This window comes from Protopterus annectens, chromosome 3.part0 (genome assembly GCF_019279795.1).
Source record: "Protopterus annectens isolate FY-2018-M chromosome 3.part0, PAN1.0, whole genome shotgun sequence".
NCBI lineage: Eukaryota > Metazoa > Chordata > Ceratodontiformes > Protopteridae > Protopterus > Protopterus annectens.
The window spans coordinates 1,916,510,139-1,916,529,948 of NC_056731.1; the positions used below are offsets into that span (position 1 = coordinate 1,916,510,139).

The following is a 19,810-nucleotide window of genomic DNA, read 5'->3' on the forward strand; positions in this document are numbered from 1 at the left end:
GAACTCATGCCAGGTTGGAAGACAGACTAACGATCATGTCTAAAGGCACAAAACAATTTTTTTTTTTTTTTTTTTTTTAAACACAAAAAAGTGTTTGTGTGCATCTTTATGAAAGTGAACATTTTTCTGTGTACAAAGAAAAGTTTGTTTTGCAGAATTTAAAAACTTAACCACTTTTAAACTTATCTTCCAAACGAGGAAGACTAAACATACATGTTTAGGGCATTAATATTAATGGCCATTCAACATGCATTTACGTCACTCTGGGTTGCAGCTCTACTGTGCCGGCTTAGCGTAAGTAAATAATTGGGTATTAGTTATGTAATTACCACATTGATAAATTAACAGTTTGGAAAAAATAATCATTCTTGTTTTTGCCAAACTGTTAATTTAATAGCTCGGCAGTTACATAATTAGTACACTCACAATTACTTGCCTACACTAACCCAGCACCAGTAGAGCTGGAGCCTAGAGTGACGTAAATACCTACCACCCAGCCATTAACATTACTGCTGTTAACATGGTTCCATACGTTTAGTCTTCCACATTTGAAAGATAACCTTAAAAGTGTATAATTTTCTAAAACATACAAAACAAACTTCTTTTTGTTCAGAAAAGTGTTTGTATGCATATAGATGCATACAAACTCTTTTTTGTGTGAAAAGAAAAAAAATTGTTTTCCACCTTTAGACATAATCTTTAAAGCTGGTTAAGCATATAAAGGAGCGAATGCAGAAAGCCCAGAAAAGGAAACAAATACTTTATAGTAAAACTGTGATTTACAGAATTTAACCCAGGACATCACATATTAGCCAATAGTATGTTTTCCATGTAAGGTACTAACTGGCAAGGGCCATTTGAAGTGACAGAAAGAATAAAAGCAGTAAAGTACAAGGTTAGGAAACCAGAAAGGAGGAAGACTACATATCTGTCATATTAATGTACTGAAACCATGGAAAGAAGTGAAAAGTTTAATGGTTAACTTCTAAGAGGAAACTCAAAGGAGAGACCAGAGAAGTTTTTTTTTTCCCTGAGGTACAGATACAGGAATATTTGTACAAAAACAGGAAGTGAACAAATTTGTATTAAGAAATAAATGAGTGTTCCTATAAATCCTGGGAAACCTGAACTAATTGAAAATGATACAAAGGCAACATCTGCAGTGAAGGTTAGGCTTAGGACTTATACAGTGCACGTGTCAGAGAAACAGTTAGTGAAATTAACAAATGCTCAATCTAGGCGTGTCAGAATAGCCACGTAATAAATGAATCAGCCAAAAAGTGCTAGCTCCTAAAGCTAATGAAATTCTCAGACTAAGTGATGACTTCAGAAAACCTAACGGAAATCAACAAGATAAACAATATATAATGGAATCTGCTTATAGAACTACGTCTTCCATTGTCTGGAGACTTTATACATGGAAATTTTTACATAGATCTTTTTATACACCTTTGATGATGAATAAAATAAATAATAAAGATAATTTATGTAAGAGATGTAATGTAGAAATTAATGCTGACTGGGCTCATATGTTTTATGACTGTATAAAATTGAAAGAATACTGGAAGTCAATTAATGAATTTTTGCAGGCTCTTTTTACAGATAATTTCATTATTTCTAAAGCTCTTATATTATTCAACACACCTGTACCTCAAAGTGTTAAAAAGGTTAAGCGTCCCTTGTTATGGTCTATTCTAGCAGTGGCTAGGAAAATAATAACTAGAAATTGGATTTCAGATACACCTCCTTCGTTCAATGAATTTAAAAATGTTATGAATATAGTGTGCCATACGGAAATAAACACAATTAGGACAAGAACAAATAGAAAAACATCTTATTATATTGTATGGGATAATTTACAAAATTTGTTAAAAAAATTTTAATTTCAATAGCATGATATTTTAGTTTAATTAATTGATCTGATTGTAGTGGATGTCTTTGTAAATACTTTAGTTGTTTTGTTGAATATTATAATAATACCTATTTTTAATTACTTGTATAAAATTGTTATGATATTTCTCTTATATGTTAAAACAATAAACAGGTTTTCTTTTTTTTTTTTCAAAACAGAACAGAATTTTAAATAAGATTTAAAGCTATCCCATAACCAGAACTGAGAAGTTAATAACAAGAAATTGGAAAGTTCAAATACTTAAAGCTATACTTGACAAAGGCGTAATAGCCAATACCACTAAAGGGTTTGGAGGTTGGAGTAATGGTTAAGGTGTTTACCTCACAAACACAAGGTACTGAGTTTGATACTCACTAAAAAAGGGAAATTGGCTAGGCTTAAAATGGTCCACAAGGGCAGCTAGCCTAATATTTGCATATGAACTATGAACACCTGATCTGCTAAAGAAAAAACAGCCTTTGTAACCCCTGACTGTGTTTGAGTACACAGTGTTACCACTTGGCCTATATGGAGCCCCAGCTACTTTTCAGAGATGGATGGATAAAACATTTAAGGCCCACTCAGGGTGTACTGCCTGCATACCTGGATAATAACAGTTATTTATTTGTAATCTCATTTATTGAAAGTTCAGTATGTATTAGAACATGTAAGACAGGAAGGCCTAAGTGTGAATACAAAGCTCTGTAAATTCTGCATGGTGGAATATACTTTTTGGGATAACTTGTAGGAAGACGGGTGGCCACAAGTTATAAAAAATAAAGAAAGGCCATAAAAACTGACCTGTACCCTCCACTAAAAGCCTTTTCTTGGACTAGGTTATTACAAAAAGTTTTTTCCTAATTTCAAAATTGTTGCCTATCCTTTGAAAAATCTTAGGAAAAAAAAGAGAATCAGTAAGGAAACAATGGTCTAATGAGACAGACAGAACATTTAAAGACAAAAAAGGATTCTATGTTCTGAATCTGTGCTAGTTACTCTTAATTTTACTACAGAATTTGTCCTGTATAACACTGCAACAGAAGTAGGTTTGGGGCAGTGCTACCCATAAATGTTTAAGATGAGAAGATGAGAAACACTATGTACTACATCAACAGAAAGGTGAGCAAAGCAAAAATGAGATATTCTGCCATAGTGTTTAAAGGTCAAGTAGGCTTTCTACCCCCAAAAGTATTCTTTACTCGGTAGGCATTTCAGTTTGGTAACGTCCCATTGTCCTCTACAATAACAACATAAAACCATTCTCATGGGCACTGTCCCTCCAATCCTTTCATTATGCAGTGACCACAAGCCCAGTCTATCCAACAGAAATGTTGATGGGTTGTTAAGGTCATGCAATCCACTGTTATTAAACCAATACCCTTGGTTTTATGATACAAGGGAGGAAGCTGTAATATGCAGAGACTGAAAAAGTATAAATGCCTTGAAATGTGCCTTGGGAATGACAAGATCACACAATGATAGAAAAATTAAGTACTGGCCAGGTAAAAGCACACTGATCAATGCTCTACAAAAAGAGGTAGCCTGCAACACCAAAACATGAGGACTTGTTCCTCATGTTGAGTATTAGAAGGGTGAGCAGGAGCTTACCTAAAAACACCCTGGAGGTATGGAGTGCAGGAACCGTGTATTGGATAATTGCTACAGCACTCGGGAAGAAAGCATCTGCACTACACCCCTGAAATCAGCACCACTTTAGGACCTACAGCTTGGGACTTCTAAAAGGCAGTCTGTTTCTTAGAGCATCTGTGTGGGTTGTAAATAGTTGATGGAAAATAATAAAAGGTACTGCTTTATTTTCATTTTAAATGTAAAGCCAGCAAGACAAATATTTTGATTTGTTAGGTGGATTACTGAATAACCTGTGTTTTAGACATCCACTGGTGGCATCAGCAAAAGATATGATAGTTTTCTCAGAACTGTGCATTTATACAAGCAAATACCTCCAGTGGATTTTCAATATGCAAACCACACACATATAAAGTGCATCCAAATAGGTCTCGTACCATACAGCTGTACAGGTATAGAGACAGTTAAAACATTGTTTTCCAGGACTTCATCCACCTCACTCTCAGCCCAGTGCCTTTCAATACCATCTTGCCAGCAGTAATTATATCTCGACTAAAATTATTTTGCATTCATGGATGTAATATGTTTTATAGGAGAAGCTAAAACTTCCCATTGGAGTACCACAACCCCTTTTCCAATGTTATGATAACACTGCCATCAGCCAAGACAACAGTAACAAATTGGTAGTATTTATTTTTAACTAGAGCTAAGCAGTCTATCTCTTCAAATTGCATGTGCCAACAGTTACAATCACCACTTCTGTGCAACTGTCCTTATATACATCAAAAAGCAGCCAACCACAACCTTTTGGAAATGAAAATTAAATTAGGCAACAAAACTTAAAACATTCAATATAAAAGCAAATATAGTATTTGTGACGATTGGGGAGAGATGAGAGAAGGCTGCCAGCCTAGTCAAATACAATTTGATATATAATTCTGGCATTTGTAAATAAATGTAAAATACAGGCATGTTTTCTTGATAATAAATGTAAAATACAGGCATGTTTCTTGAGTGTAAAGAATACTGTGAAATGTGGAACTGCAAAATATGTGACACCATTGCACTCTACTGGGCCAGTGAAGCATGTTGTGACCCTTTCATGTTTGAATTCGGCTCCAGTGAGGCTGGATGAAAGTTTCATGCCCATTGTTTTAAGGCTAACGTTTATGACCAAAATTTAGATGTGGAATGTGCTTTACTGCTCTAGTTTCTGTTAGAATATACATGTGAAATTTCTTCTATAGTTGTAAGTTTCTGTGCAGGTATTAGATTGCTAAATAATGCAGTTTGCGGCCTAAGAACTCAGACCAGGTGTTAAGATGATGCAATACGAATACTGGGAAAACCTAAGTGTCAAAAATGATATAATTTGGGAGGGCCTTAGAGACAGGTTTGTTAGTAATGTTTAAATACTATTTCTCACAAGAGACCTCGAGCATTTTGACTTTGGACATCTAACTCAGCACTCTGCCTAAGCTCACATGTAAGTTTCTAGCACTGTGATTTCTTGTAGGAATAGTTAAAGCAAGTAAAGATTAAATGGGTATTTTTCTTTGAAATCAGACCTGCCCTACTGTATTATTTTAAGTTTCTGTGTGATCTCTGAACACTTCGATATCTCTGTGGTGTAGTAGTTTTGTCTTGTGTTTTAATTATTTATTATTAGAAATATTTAAAACCTTCTACATGTGGTTGGTTTGTGTAGAGATAAGCTCTAGAGTACATTGCATATTTATAGAGTTTATTGTAAAAGGCCACTCTAATATGCCTTAGACTGCATAGTCACATTACCATTGGATAATAATATTGCACAGTAATAATTGGACACCCTTTTAAGGGCCTTTTAGTAGCCGATATTAGTTGGGTGATGGCAGTAATTACTACCGTATAGTCTGGGTAAAGGGGCACAGCTAGAGAATCTGTGTCCGCCTTTCCCAGGAGTGTCTGTGAAGTTGTATAAATACTTATCTCAAAGTGTGTGTGTGTTGTGTCAGCTACCTGGCAGGGACATGAAGCACTGGTTGGACAGAGAGGGTACAGGAGGTTTTAGCTTGCCCAGCTAGGCTGAGACCTGGACCCTATAGCTGTGCCAGTGCGGAGTCTTATTGGGGACCTGGTGAGCAAGGGAACAAGCAGCCCCAGACTGACTGTGATCTCTGTGTGCACTTAAGGGAAATTGTACTTTACTGTGTGTATTAATTATCCTTTCCTCTTCTAGGAGACGACTTCCCTGGTGTTAGTGGTGAGGATTGAGGCTTCTCGATTGCTGGTCCAGGGCACGGTTGTCAACGTATTATTCAAAGACATCTGAAATAAAAAGTTTTGGACAGACAGGTGGCATATGAAAAACTAAGTTGATGTATCTAATACCATCATTAGCAGAAGACAACTGTACTGTGCTCTATGTACCTCTGACTTTTACACCCATTTAACAGTTGCAAGACAAACCAGTCAAGTTTATATACAACAGCTCACTGACTCTAGGTAGCAGGCCGTTTCTCTTCTCATCTGCAGTTCATGGAAAGAGTTTCTTCACCGCTCTAAAAAATGTCAAAGGTTTACCAAACACTCCAAGACAAATGAGCAGACTAGTGAGGATAACTGCTGAGCTGATTTTCTAAACAAAGATTCACTTTATTTGAAGAAATTCCAGATTACTACTACAAGTTATATCTTGTAAATTTAGGATGGGAAAGAAAAAAGGACATGTATTGTGTTTATTGCACACTACCTATCTAAAAGATAAATTTGTTATAGAGCTACTGTGTACATCTAATTCACTCCCAAAGTAATTACTACAACAGTGGCTTTGCATTATGGTGAATGATATCCAATGTTACCTGTTTAGTGGCAATTTTATGTTGATAAAATTGAATACTCTAATAAGCTTACTTACAGAAGGAATGGGCAAAATTTCTATGAATCCAAAGTTCTCAAACCACACACTTCTATCACTACTACTACAAAAAATCCTTGTTTCCCCATTATGAAGTCACCAGTCAATGCAGAAAGGGAGATACTCACTTTTGTAAAGCAATAAAATATATCGCTTTCCTATAACTAGCAATATCCTCAGAGTTTGCTATAATAATTTCCAGGGCTCCACCCCCAATGAAATACATTTTCTTTGTAACTGTGCGTCTTCAATGTTTTCATATCTAGCACAAGCATTCACAATGGTTTCATCAACATTTTGTCCTAGACCCTTCCAAAAAGACTTTCACTCAATACTGAACTCTTTCACTCAATACTGAACTCTAAACAAAATGCACAATGTTGAAAGAGCAATTACTAAACAATGAATACTGGAATTTTATTTGGTTCACTTAAGTCACTGCTTTAGTGGGCCAGCAGCTGACAGGAAGAGAATTTCATTAGTTTAATCATGTAATTCACCATGCTAAACATCTTTGCCAAGTCCTATTTTTTGACAATTTTCTGAATACTGGAACAGAGGCAGAAGGGTTTTTTAAAATACCACTCATTACCATGCTTAGTGTGTTTTCAATTAATTATGCTGCTGCAAACTCAAAACATTTACTTTTATTGTGTGCAGTAGTTTTGAAAATCACATGCTTGTGATAATTTGTTTTTAATAACCAAAATGTATTGGCTTGTGAAAAAGTGCAGTAAAACTGTTTAGGAAGCATCATATTGGTCTTAGTAATTCAGGATCCAGTTAAGAAATGGCTCAAATAAGACAATTAAAGAGGACTTCCAAGATGGCTGCACATTGAGTAACAGCTTAACTCTAGCTCTCCCAGTGTGAAAACAGAAACTCAACAGAGAAGGCCAGTAGACTTTTGTGTTTATGGGTAAATTTCAGTAACTGGCTAGTAAGTGTACTGCCTGGATGTCAGCAAAAAAAGAAATACAGAGCACCTGAAAAAAGCAGCTACAAAACATGAGGAAGAAACACTGACTGGGGGAAAGTTTTGCAGCTGTTTAGCAAAAAGTGATGTAACTTCCAGACATGACTTCCAGTAACCAATAGAAAGGTACAAGACAAATGCTCACAAACCTGTTTAAAATAAACAAAACACTGATGAAGTATATCAACACAAACAACAAAAGGCTGTAAAAAATGAAAGTGGCTTTAAACAGATATTAAGATGTGATGATAAAGTTGCAAGAATCAGATGCTGAAATGAAGAAAAGGCTGGATGAATATGAGAATGCTCAGGAAGAGATGTCTCAAAAAAAAATAGAATTAGAGTACAGAGCACGTAGGAAAAACCTGTGATTTTCAGCTATACCAGAAAAGCTGGAAGGAAAAGACTGCATTTATTTTATGAAAGCACAAATAAGCAACTGGACTGATACTCCACAGCAGGAACTTAGTTGAAAGGCCACATCATGTGTATGCTCCAAACCTGGCTATGAGAAAGCAACCTAGACCTTTAATAGCAAAAATGCAATCGTACCAGCAGAAGGAGGTGATTCTGACAAAACTATGGCAGAAGGATAAAATAGCAAAAGTGGGAGACAGCAGAGTGTTTCTGGAGAATGATTACTCATCGTACACCAGGCAGAAGAGAAGTATATTAATTCCACTATTCAGGGAATGTCAACACACAGGTGTGAGATTCAAATGGCTGTACCCAGCTGTCTTCAAGGTATTCTTCCCTGAAGGACAACATTTTTTGGATGAAGTACATGCTAAAGAGGAAATACAAAATTTTGTCCAACAAAAAGTGATCTGTGAAACAGAAGGAGACTCTGCTTCTTGTTCTTCTGGTAATAAAGACCACAGAGAGGAATGTACCTGTGAAATCTTTCCCAATGTTTCAATGGAAAATGTTGGAGAGAAGGGAGGGAGCACAACAGAAAAGAATCAAGAGTACATTGGAAATGAAGCAGAGACACAATTTGGGAGATGGAGATGAACAGTAATAAAACCAGTAACTTAATGTGGGATTACAATGCAGTAATTACATTTGTGAAATATGACAGAATTGGAAAATCTGAAAATATTGGACTTTTTCATATTTGTTGGACTGTGGGGTCTCTAAAGTATGTGCCCTACTTCATGTCATTACTCTTTGGAAAAAAAGCTTTGGGGAAGGGGAGAAAGTTAACTGTAAGTAAAGATTTTTTTCTTTTTCTTAACAGTACTATTTTTGTGGTGCATTGTTTTCTTTGCATGGTATAACATTTTCTCAGTTATTTTTAAGTGTAATGGGGATTGTAAATAGATACTGCTGTTCTTTGTTTCCTTTCTTTCCCCCTTTCCTCCTTCTTTCTTGCTCAGATTTAAGAAATGTAGGCACTGCAATGTAAAAAAAATCCTGGCTAAAAGAGCATGACAAAATAAAAATGAATGTGCTTTTTCTCATTCTTGCATGGGGGAATGACTGGATTAAAGACCTTAGATTGATTAGTAACAAGCTTTAACAGAAAGCTTTAAAAAAAATATATATTGAATATTATGAGGCTTTTTTCTAGCAAATGAATGCATGCTTATGAGCAATTCTGTATCAGCCTCTCATGTCTCCATGGAAACAATGATAAAAATAAATTGACCTTCTTGCTCTAATGTCACCATTCAGACAATCTGATAATGAAAAATTGGCTGTCTGGTTCTCATGTCCCATAGAGACAATTTAATACAGAGAAATTGGTTATAGTCTGATGGAGAGTGATTGGCTGGGGAAAAAAAAGAAATGAGAAACTGGCTAGGAAATAATATTCTCTTAAAGCATTAAGAGGTTTCCCAGCTGGAAAAGCTATAAAGATAAGATAAACTCAGCATTTAGTAGAAGCACAAACTGCACCATGCATCTTAGCATGGATAATCTTTCTTTTAGGTTGCCTCAAGTCTGTGAGTGCGGCTATCAGTTTGAGACATTTGTTTCTATTAGCAGGGTAAAAACTTCAATATTTGAAGATGTACATAGTTTTGTGTGTTAGTATTAAATTAGTAGGATTTAGGGGGTATTGGGGGTTTGTTTGTTTTTGTTTGAGGGCTTTCAATAAAACAAAAAGTTTTGTAAGATGTGGCATTTGCTCAAATAGACATGACAAAAAACAACTATATAAAAGTTAAACCCGCCAAACTGTACATGCATTTAACACAACAGTTGGAACTAGACATTTAACAAAAAAGGTGTTATACATAAAAGGTGGGAATAATAACTTTCTAATATAATGATGCTTTCTGTAATATTTTTAAATGGCAATGGTCTCTCAGATAAAGTGTGAATAGCTATGCTACAGGAGACACAACTGAAAAGAAATGACCATGTGAATTTGATAAAGAAAGGTTTTCAGGATGGTTATTCAGTGGAATATCTAGGACAAAGGAAAATAGGAGTACTTATATTAATTGCAAGAGGAGCTCCAATACTGATAGAAGAGGATAAAAAAAGAGATAGTATTGGCAGATTTGTAGTGCTAAGTGACTAATGGCAAGTGAGGAGGATTACACTGGCATGTATTTACACTTCATTTAAAACTGCTATAATGAAGCTTAAGAAAATTCTGGGAGAAAATCTGTTTTGAGCAGGGATTATTACTTATAGGTGGGGACTGGATTTTGATTTCCAGCAGTGAGGATGTGTCTGGGGGGCCCAGAAAAGAAAGTATAACAAGGGAGGTTAGATTTTCCAATAAATTTATGAAAATATTGGCATGGAAGATGTAAATTCAGTAACAGGAGTTCGGCGTGAACTTACATTCTATTCCCCAAGCTATAAAAATTTAGCTAGGCTAGACAGAATTTACATTTCACAGAAACATATGCATTTAATTGAAGGCCTTGATACGCAAGCGATAACTACTTCAGATCATATGCCAATAACAACTAAAATAAAACCACAGGGTAATGAAATAAAAACAAGACACTGGTGCTTTCCCACCTATCTTTTGACAAGAGGAATATAAGGAATGGGTAGTGGAGATTACTCAAGAACTAGTCGAGAGGACAGAAATTACTTCTGAAAATATAGCTAGGCAGTGGGATATAATTAAGGTAGAGTTTAAAAATAGGGTGGAAACAAAACAAAGGAGCTACGGTTAAGAAGTAACAAGAACTATTAAGAGGGACTGACAAATGTTAAAGTATTGCAGAATAAGAGGGAATCCCACAGAACAAGAGTAGGAATACCTGCAGAATGCTAAGCAGAAAATAAGGGATTACCTCAAAAACATATATGAGTTTACAAAGACTGTTGTTATGCAACTCTTTTTAGATTAACGCTAGAGCACAAAAACATTTAGCGCAACGACTCAGGCAACAGAAAGTAAAAACAGCTGTTACCAAGCTTAAGGAGCTTATAACAAGGAAGGTAACAAGAGATCCTGTATAGGTATTAAAATATTTCTAAAATTCTATGAAAGTCTGTATAAAGCAGAAAAATATGGAAATCAGGAAAAGATACAAATGGAAATGTTTATGGAAGAATTAAATATGACAAGGTTAGAGGTAGATGCGGCTTAATTACCAACAGTTAGAATAGGAGGCGATGAGATAAAAATTGTGATATATAACAAATCTACAGGAAAGTCCCCAGGAATAGATGGTATTCCTGTAGAAGTTTGGAAGCTAGGAGGGAAAACTGAAAGATTTGGAAGGTTTTGTTTAACAGTATTTCAAGAGAAAGAGAAGTACAAACATCTTGGAAGAAAGCAGTGGTAGCTGTAATACCTGAAGAGGGTAAAGATCCAGCTTCATACAGGTCTATTTCAATACTAAACCATGATTATAAAAGTGTTCAATGGCTAAAACAATGGCAAAACTAATTCCAAAATTGATAGATATGGATCAATGTGGTTTTGTGGATGGGAGGTAAATACAGAACACTGATGATCCAGAGGAAAGCAGAATGTAAGAAAATACCACTGTTGTTGGTGGGTCTTGACAGAGAGAAAGCATTTGAGTAAGCTGGGACTCTATGAGCAGGGCAACAGAAGCATTTGCATTTCCTGAAAAAAAAATATAAGGTTGATTAGGAGGAAATATAAGGGATCAAAGGTGAAAATTAAAGTGGGTGGGGTCTTCTCTGATAACTTCCGATTAAGCAGAGGAACCAGGCAGGGGTGTTTTCTTTACTGTTTATTTGCATTACACTTAGAAAAACTGGCAAAGAAAATAAGGGAAGGATATAATTGGTATGGCAGTCAAGAAAAACTGTCTCTATTTGCAGATGATATTTTATAACTGACAAAGCCAGAAAGATACATTACAGTGTTGTGGAACATTTTGAGATGGTTTCAGATCTTTTCAGGACACAGAATTATTAATAAAGCTAAAACAAAGGCAATAGCAGTAAATTATGTACCCACACACAAATTGGTTCAGCAATATCTATATTTATGGGGGGATTCACTTCAGAATGTCGAAATTCCGAAACATCAAATTTCATATGATCGAGACCATATGACCGATGTTTCGGAATACTGAAATTCCAAAACAAATCCAAAAAAAAAAAATGTAAACGTTTCTGCTGGATCTGAGATCTTTAGAAAAGGGTAGGAGCAAGCTACACAGGAAAAAATGGGAATTGTGGGAACAATACATACAAGGGACAAATGAGGTTTAGGATACAGGACTTGAATGAGCTATGTAATGTTTGACTGGAAATGATTGGGTAGATTATAAGTGATGCATAGTGTTTGCATTTGGGAGTGTGTCAGTATGGTTTGTGAAGTAAAATGCTTGCATGTAGGATTCTGTTGGTGTGGTTTGTTTTCATTTATATAAATGTATGATTGCTTATGTTGTAAGTTATGGTTTAATAAAGATGTCACTTTAAAAAAAAAAAAAAAAGGCAGGAATTGAATAATTTATGTACTTTGTTTAATTTATATGATCTATAGCAATATATGTGAAGAATAACATTTGTAAATGTGAACCTGTTAATACAGTTTGATTACTTTTATAAAAATGTAAATTTGGCAATGTCACAAGTGATCATTCAAAAAAGTTGCCTTTTATGAGCAAAGTTATGAAAGCTGTAACAAAGCAACACAACTGATCTTTCTGTTCTTCAATGACCTGTGCCAGTCTTCCTTACTAAATGGCATATTCACACTTTTAAGTTTCTTTGTTTTCTTTATTTTACACAAGTCTGATTTAGTGTAGTTGCTGATGTGATTCCAATTCATGTACTGCGCCACAGTCAGGACCTTAGCACACCTAAGTAAGCGCTATACTTTTATCAGTCAGCATATTTCTGCTACTGCTACTCAGTTCTCTGCCCACTATGCCATTTCTTTACTATTGTATAAATTATCAGGCTACTGTATTAGTACCCAAAGGTCCAAGCAGGTATAAGGTATCCATAAGTATGTGCACGATAACTTAGTTACCGACAAGAAAGCTTCTCCCTCATAAATGTTGTCATATTTTACTGTGGGGCATCCTACAGCAGTACAAAGAAAGTGACAGTTATTCAGTAAGTTTGCTTTACGGTACATGTCATAACAGCAGGGGAACAAAGGCCAAATGCGAAGCAGCAGCAGCAGAAATATCCAAGAAGAAGAAACCAGTCAGAATCGCTATCCCAGAGGTGGTAAATGTGCAATAATTTCAGCATGCCTATGTCATTCCATTAAGTCTATTAGCCTATAAAACTCCATGTCTCCAGAAGAGATCACACAGGCATCAGTCCCTTTCTCACTCTCTCCCAAGATGGGAGAGCTGGCCATTGAGCACTTCATCCTATCAACCCTAACAAACCTTACCAGCAGCCTGAGTACATTCCCAAACACAGGCCACTGGAAGCACAGAATGATGCCTGGCTTCTGTGCCATCGGGCCAGACGTCCGTCTTAAGACTTCTACATCAGGAAATCAGCATATTGCTCAATAACAAACACAGCAATGCTACACATGTAGCACAGGTATATTTAACTCTGCTGATCCTTCTCTTTATATGCACACATTTATAGACTTGCACAACTGCATTTGCTCGGTGGGTCAGCCTCTGTGCTACATTGAATTGATTCTGCTTTTGTTGTACTCTGCATTCCATGGTCCTATGAATGACCCAAGATCAGTAACTTGTGATCATATATCCACCAAGCTACAACTAAAATCTAGAGTACAAAAACAGGAATAATATTAACTTAATTATAAAGTGAATCTGAGCAGCAATTTAACAACTACAAATGTTATGACTTACTAATATACTGTCAAAATCTGAAACAGCATTAGAAATTGGTAAGCATAATTAAGCTTAGATTTAGTCAGTTTTTCTCAAAATCAATTGACAAATTAGAAATTATGGTGGAAGAGACTATGTGCATGTTAACTTCATTCCTTATGCAGTAACAAGGTTATTAAGTCAGTTTTATGCAGATCAACTACAGATAAAACAAAATAATCAAGAATAAACAGGGGTCATGGCAACATAATTCCAATAGGTTCATATCCCATCTGTTAATTGCATTAGGCTTTAAATACTGTACAGGAGAGAAAGTACCAGCAGTTACTACCTCTTCCATTACCACAGTCCACTTTCAACCAGACGAGCCAGGATTTGCCAGCCTTCAGTCTCCTCTTACTTAGCTCTTCAAGGGCTGCTTGGCTATCGATCAGTACATGAAATATCTCCAGGCGCTCTGACAATGCAGCACAATCTTCCACCTTGTCAAAGGGCAGTGGGTAGGCATACAAGATGTCATCATATCCAGCGTCTGCATAGAAATGAGCCTCAGCCAGTGTTGACACCTCAATACATCTACGAGTCCTACCGGTCATAATATCAGCACCTTGACTGACAGAGAAGGGAAGGGGAGGAAAAAACAAACACTAGATTAAATAGGGATCAAAGTAGTAAAAATGAAGTAAAAACTATGATGCTTTGAATGTACTGCAGCATTCTGAGCAACTCCCTTCTCTTTAAAGTCATGGATACATACTCAGATTGTACACTATTGAGAATGACACCAAGACACTGAACATTAAAAGTATCAATGCAACAGCAACCCAGATAATTATTGTCAATTAAAGGAACTGTAATTTCTTTATTGCGAGCATGGAAATAATTTCTGGTCCTTGAACTAAGACTTCAAGGTTCGGCACCAAGAATACTGCATTGCTCGAGCCAAAATGCATTAGCCATGTAGAGGATAGACAGTATAGGACAACGTCAACTCAGTACATGATGATATCAGAAATAAGAACATGCAAGACAGTACACCTAAATGTGAAGCACAGCATATGAAAAGAAGGATATTTTAATAAGCTGTGATCATTTAATTAGGTAAAACAAACTGGTCCACATTTCCATCACAGAGGCCAACTAAACAGCATTTCTGAGAAGGAAAAGAGCACAGCTGTCAAACAAAGCTACACCATTGTCAAAGACAAACACCCATATCTGAAACAGTTTCAAAACATTGGTACTTTTGACTTCCACTGATAAAGAAGGACTTGTATTACAACAAAATTACAACTCAAGAAGCTTAACTACACACTGAGATACAGCAAAGACGATAGCTTTGCCCTCATTAGACCTCGTTTTAAAACCTCCACAGGAGAAACAGCTTTCTCTAGGCTAGGCCAAGCCATTTGGAATTGGCTACCTGCAGAAATGAGGTAGCAAGATACAGTTCAGTTATTTAAAAACAGACTAAAAAAACAGCTGTTTAGGTACACCAGATGCTCTTGCTTCCATGACAATGACTAGCCCTTGCAGCTCACACTGTAGTCACTTACTTCCTGTAAAGACTTACTTTTAACAAATGGCCGCTGGTTAAATGCCTACCTTACTTGTACATACTGTAAATAACATACAGATGTACTGTCTCTACTTTATTTTTGTACTATGTACAACTACTTTGTGTATTCCTTAGTCAGTGTATAATTTTCTGCTTGTGTCTTGTACCATAGTGCCCATGAAGTGACTGAAAAGGGTCTGTTGACCAGTCCACTTAGCTGATTATCAAACTAAAATAAATAAAAAATAATAGATATCAAAGACTCTTTATGAGCCAAAGAAAATAAGGACTGCGAGAAGCACAAATTTAAGCGTTACCAAGTAATCCCAAGTTACTGGATGTCATCACAGGTGACAGACATAAATTTGACCAACACATTAACATTGCAGCCCAAAAACACACCACAAATTATGGCTATTTTCCAATGCCAGGCCATATCTTGCTGACCACAGCAGTAAGGACAACGCAGTATCCCTCTTACTTTTAAAGCCTACTTTATGCATCTACATTTTCACAAATCTTCAAACTATGCTAAAAAAGCAAGCTTGAACAGTGCTTTAAAAATAAGTAAATTTGCATCCAACCTCCCAAACAGAACCCATCAATGAACTCTCCTGCACAAACCTGAACTGGCTAGACTACCACACCAGCTATCATATGAATAACTCATAATGGCACATAAAAACATACCATCCCTCAAATTTCCTTTCCATCAGTTGTATCTTTCGGCTTTTCCCGGTTAGGGGTCGCCACAGTGGATCTCCGGTCCGCTAATGATTATGTCTTACTGAAGGGACTTTATTGCACTTCCCTAATATGAAATGCATGTTTTTATTGCTCTCTTAGAGAATGGGTTTACTGTATATCGCCACTACAATTGGAGAACAAACATTCTCCAGCTGGGTGTTAATCTACATGCAATGCCAGCCAAAAATCAAGTCCGATGCTTTAAGGGCACATATTAAGGAGCTTTGAAGGTTGGATTGTAAGGAAGCTAACAGTCTTCATTATTTTACACGTGCTAGGCAGTGCTTTTGCTGTTTATCGAGTGCAAAATTAAAATGAAAAAATAGAAATGTGTGTGCGCGTGTGTGTGCACACATGAAAGTTAGTGTGAGATCATGCCATTATTTTATGCTCGTTAAGCACCACTTTTGCCATTTAGTGAGTGAAAAATTAAAAGACATATTAAAAAACAGAAAAAAGAAAGGAAGAAAATCGTGTGTGTGTGTTTGTTTCTATCTTGCATGTGTTAGTGTATGCGTGCATGAAAGCATAAGTGTGCATGTTTTTTAAAGAGAGAGAAAATGAGTGAAATCGATCAAGCAGTGGCAGCAGAAGTTAAGAGGCATGCACACCTCTCAACCTCTTAGTTCAATAAATCTAGATAAAGCCTAAAATAAAGGGAGGACAAAGGCTCAAAAATAGGAACAGATTTTAAATATTGCTCTTATAAAATTAGAAAGTTGCTAGAATAACAGAATGTGTGTTAGCATGCATTTTTTGAAGGAAATGAAGAATGAAACTCAAATATACAGTGGATATAAAAGTGTACACACTCATGTTAAAATGCCAGGTTTTTATGACAAAAAAAATGAGACCACACTAAGTCATTTCAAAACTTTCCCACCTTTAATGTGACCTACAACCTGTGCAATTCAAATGAAAAACAAACAAATCAAAATGTGCTTCAAAGTATTAGTTTAAGGGTGTACCCACTTATGCAACCAGCTTATTGTACATTTTTTATTTTTTATATTTTTTCCCCTAACAGATTTGTTTGTTTTTCAATTGAATTGAATCCTCCAATGACATTTACACATATTACAACAAATTTGAAAAGTTAGATGGAGGAACTATTTTACATCAAAAATATTAAAAAATAATAATAATCTAATAATAAAAAAGTAAAAACAGAACAATGTTTCAGACAGACCATTCTCTAAGCACAATAATGCCCTCCAGGGTATGGGTTACTGAGTAAATAATGCCCTTGCAGAGGTGTAGATTCCACCCACCTGCAGCATCAGGCCTCAGAACACCACTGGTCATGTGTTATTTATACAGCAACACACACACCCTGTTGGGCATTATTGCTTGCTTATCAGGTAACGTATCAACAAGAATGTATGCATATCACATTACTTTATCACCCATATTTTTGTTAGGCTCTGCTCCTTAGTGATGTCTGGCAGTTGGCACAGACAGTAAAGTAGCAAGCTATAGTTCCTGTGGTACAAGGTTTGATTCTCTCAGACCTCATTTGTCAACTGTGTGACCTTGAAAAAGTCACTTAACCGGACACTCTTTCCAGGTCACACCTGAAAAGGGACTGTGTCCAATAGGCCTATCTGTTTAATAAATAGGATAATAATTTTTACTGATGCTGCTACATTTATATTGTTGCTTTCCTTATCCTTTTCTGAGATGAGCACCAATATCACATCTTAGAATTACTACACTTTATATCTTTGTGTGTAACAGCTCCTGTTTATTCCATTTAATGCAGTTCATTATTTTTGTCCAGTCATTTTCCTTAGTTTGTTTAAACTGTTATATTGTACATCTTCTATTTCATGAAGCTTTTCTCCCTAGAACGCCATTGAAAATGGGCAATGTAACCCAGTCAGACTTTCCCAGGAAACAAAATCAAGCAAGAAAATAAATATATAAATAAATAAATTAAGAGTGCCAAGCAAAGGGAAGATAAGTCAACATAGATCCATTGTTTGAAAGTCGGTAAAGAAATCAAAACATGGATAATACAGTCCTGCAACAGTGAAAGAGTAAGCAAGACAACCCTGACTAAGCCAAAAATGACACAAACTACTAAACACTGCTAGGTCCCCTGACATAACAGAAATTCAAGCAAAGAAGACTTACAGAACTAAGGCACAAGAAATTAATACAGACTCCAAACCTGAGATAGAACATGAAAATAATGTGAAATGATAAAGAAGGAACAAAAAGAAAGTTGAAAAAATAAAAAAATAATAAAAAAGTTAATACTTGTGCAGGTAAATGTAGCGAATAGCACTTTCATAAGGGATAGTTCCCAGCCCTGGGTAAGGTATGTAAAAAGTACAGTTTTGTACCTACCATAAATGTCGATGTTCGAAGATCCACATTGCTGCAGTCCTTACATATGGGTAGTCCGCTGTCCTCGGTCGGCCCGAATACCAAAGTATTAGGCTGACGTCGGTCAAGGCGCTTAAGACTGACATCAGGACGTCAGGATACAAATGCGCATGACCGACGTCATATCCTCAGTCTTTTCTTGCCCCAGATGTCAGAAGGCCCTAAAAAGAAAGGCCAAAACCAAAAGACAGCAAAAAACAACCAACCACCCCTGCACTAATCATATTTACAATATTTACAATATTCACAACCCAAACCACACAACCGCCTCTAACTACAGAGGGGAAGGAGGGAGAGTAAATTGGACTGCAGCAATGTGGATCTTCGAACATCTACATTTATGGTAGGTACAAAACTGTACTATGTTCTTCATCTCACATTGCTGCAGTCCTTACATATGGGTAGAATCCCAAAGCAGAGGTAAGGGAGGATGGCAAAACTATAAAGCATTAGGAGCTGCCAAAATGCCCTGTAAAATTGCAGTGGCAAAACCAGCCCTAGATTTAGAGTAAAGTGGAAGGTGGTAATGCTTAGAGAAAGTATGCACTGAACTCCAAGTGGCTGCCTCCAAAATATCTTTAGTAGCCACCCCTTAAAAAGCTGTAGAAGTGGCAGTAGCCCTAGTGGAATGAGGCCTAATCCCAGCTGGAATCTCCTTACCATGATGGGAATAACAGAAAGCAATACAAAACCAATCCACTTAGAAATAGTTTGTTTTGAAACAGGTTTGCCCTGAGAACCCAAAGCAAATGAAACAAATAACTGCTGAGACTGCCTGAACCCTTTAGTTCTGCTCAAATAATATCGCAACTGCCTGTGTATATCCAAAGTGTGTAAAATCTTTTCCCCTTTATTTTGGGGTTTGCATAAAAAGTAGGCAAATGAATAGCTTGGTTTAAAGCCACACTAGAAACCACTTTAGGCATAAAGGAAGGATTAGTACGCAAAGATACCCTATCCTTATGGAAAATTAAGAAAGGCTCAACCGCCATAAGGGCCTGTAATTCAGAAACCCTTCTCGCAGAGGTAATGGCCAACAAAAAAGCAGTCTTCCATGATAAATATTTCAACTCGGCAGTAGCTGCAGGCTCAAAAGGTTGTAGAGTGAGTTTCTCCAACACAAAATTGAGATCCCAAGCAGGAGTAGGAACTCTACGTGGGGGTCTTATATTCTTTGCCCCTCTAAGGAATTGCTTAAACAAAGGATGAGAAAACAATGGTGGGTCACAGTCATAGTGAGCAGAAATTGCTGCAGCATGAACCTTAATAGAGGAGAAGGACAAACCTTTGTCCAGTAACTCAGTAAGGTATTGAAGAGCCACACTTAAATTAGGCTTAGAAACATCAAAGTCCTTTGCTGTACTCCAAAATAAAAATCTCCTCCATTTATCTGCGTACACTTTCCTTGTACTAGGCCTTCTGGCCTCCAAAATAACATTCAAAACTTGTTGTGGAAGCTGAGACCCTCCAGGGTTTAAAACAGAATATGCCAGGCTGTTAGATGTAGAGAGTGAAGTTTGACATTGAG

General features: G+C 36.4%; 1 protein-coding gene across 2 annotated transcripts in view; it reads right to left on the reverse strand.

Annotated features, from left to right (window-relative positions):
* Positions 1-19,810, reverse strand: part of LOC122797179 (D-threo-3-hydroxyaspartate dehydratase-like) — a 1,365,126-nt gene that overhangs the window by 1,047,555 nt on the left and 297,761 nt on the right. For both annotated transcript variants that reach the window (XM_044065998.1, XM_044066000.1), the window contains exon 3: positions 13,918-14,198. In XM_044065998.1, coding sequence (XP_043921933.1) covers positions 13,918-14,198 — 281 coding nt within the window. The remainder of the gene's footprint in view (positions 1-13,917; positions 14,199-19,810) is intronic.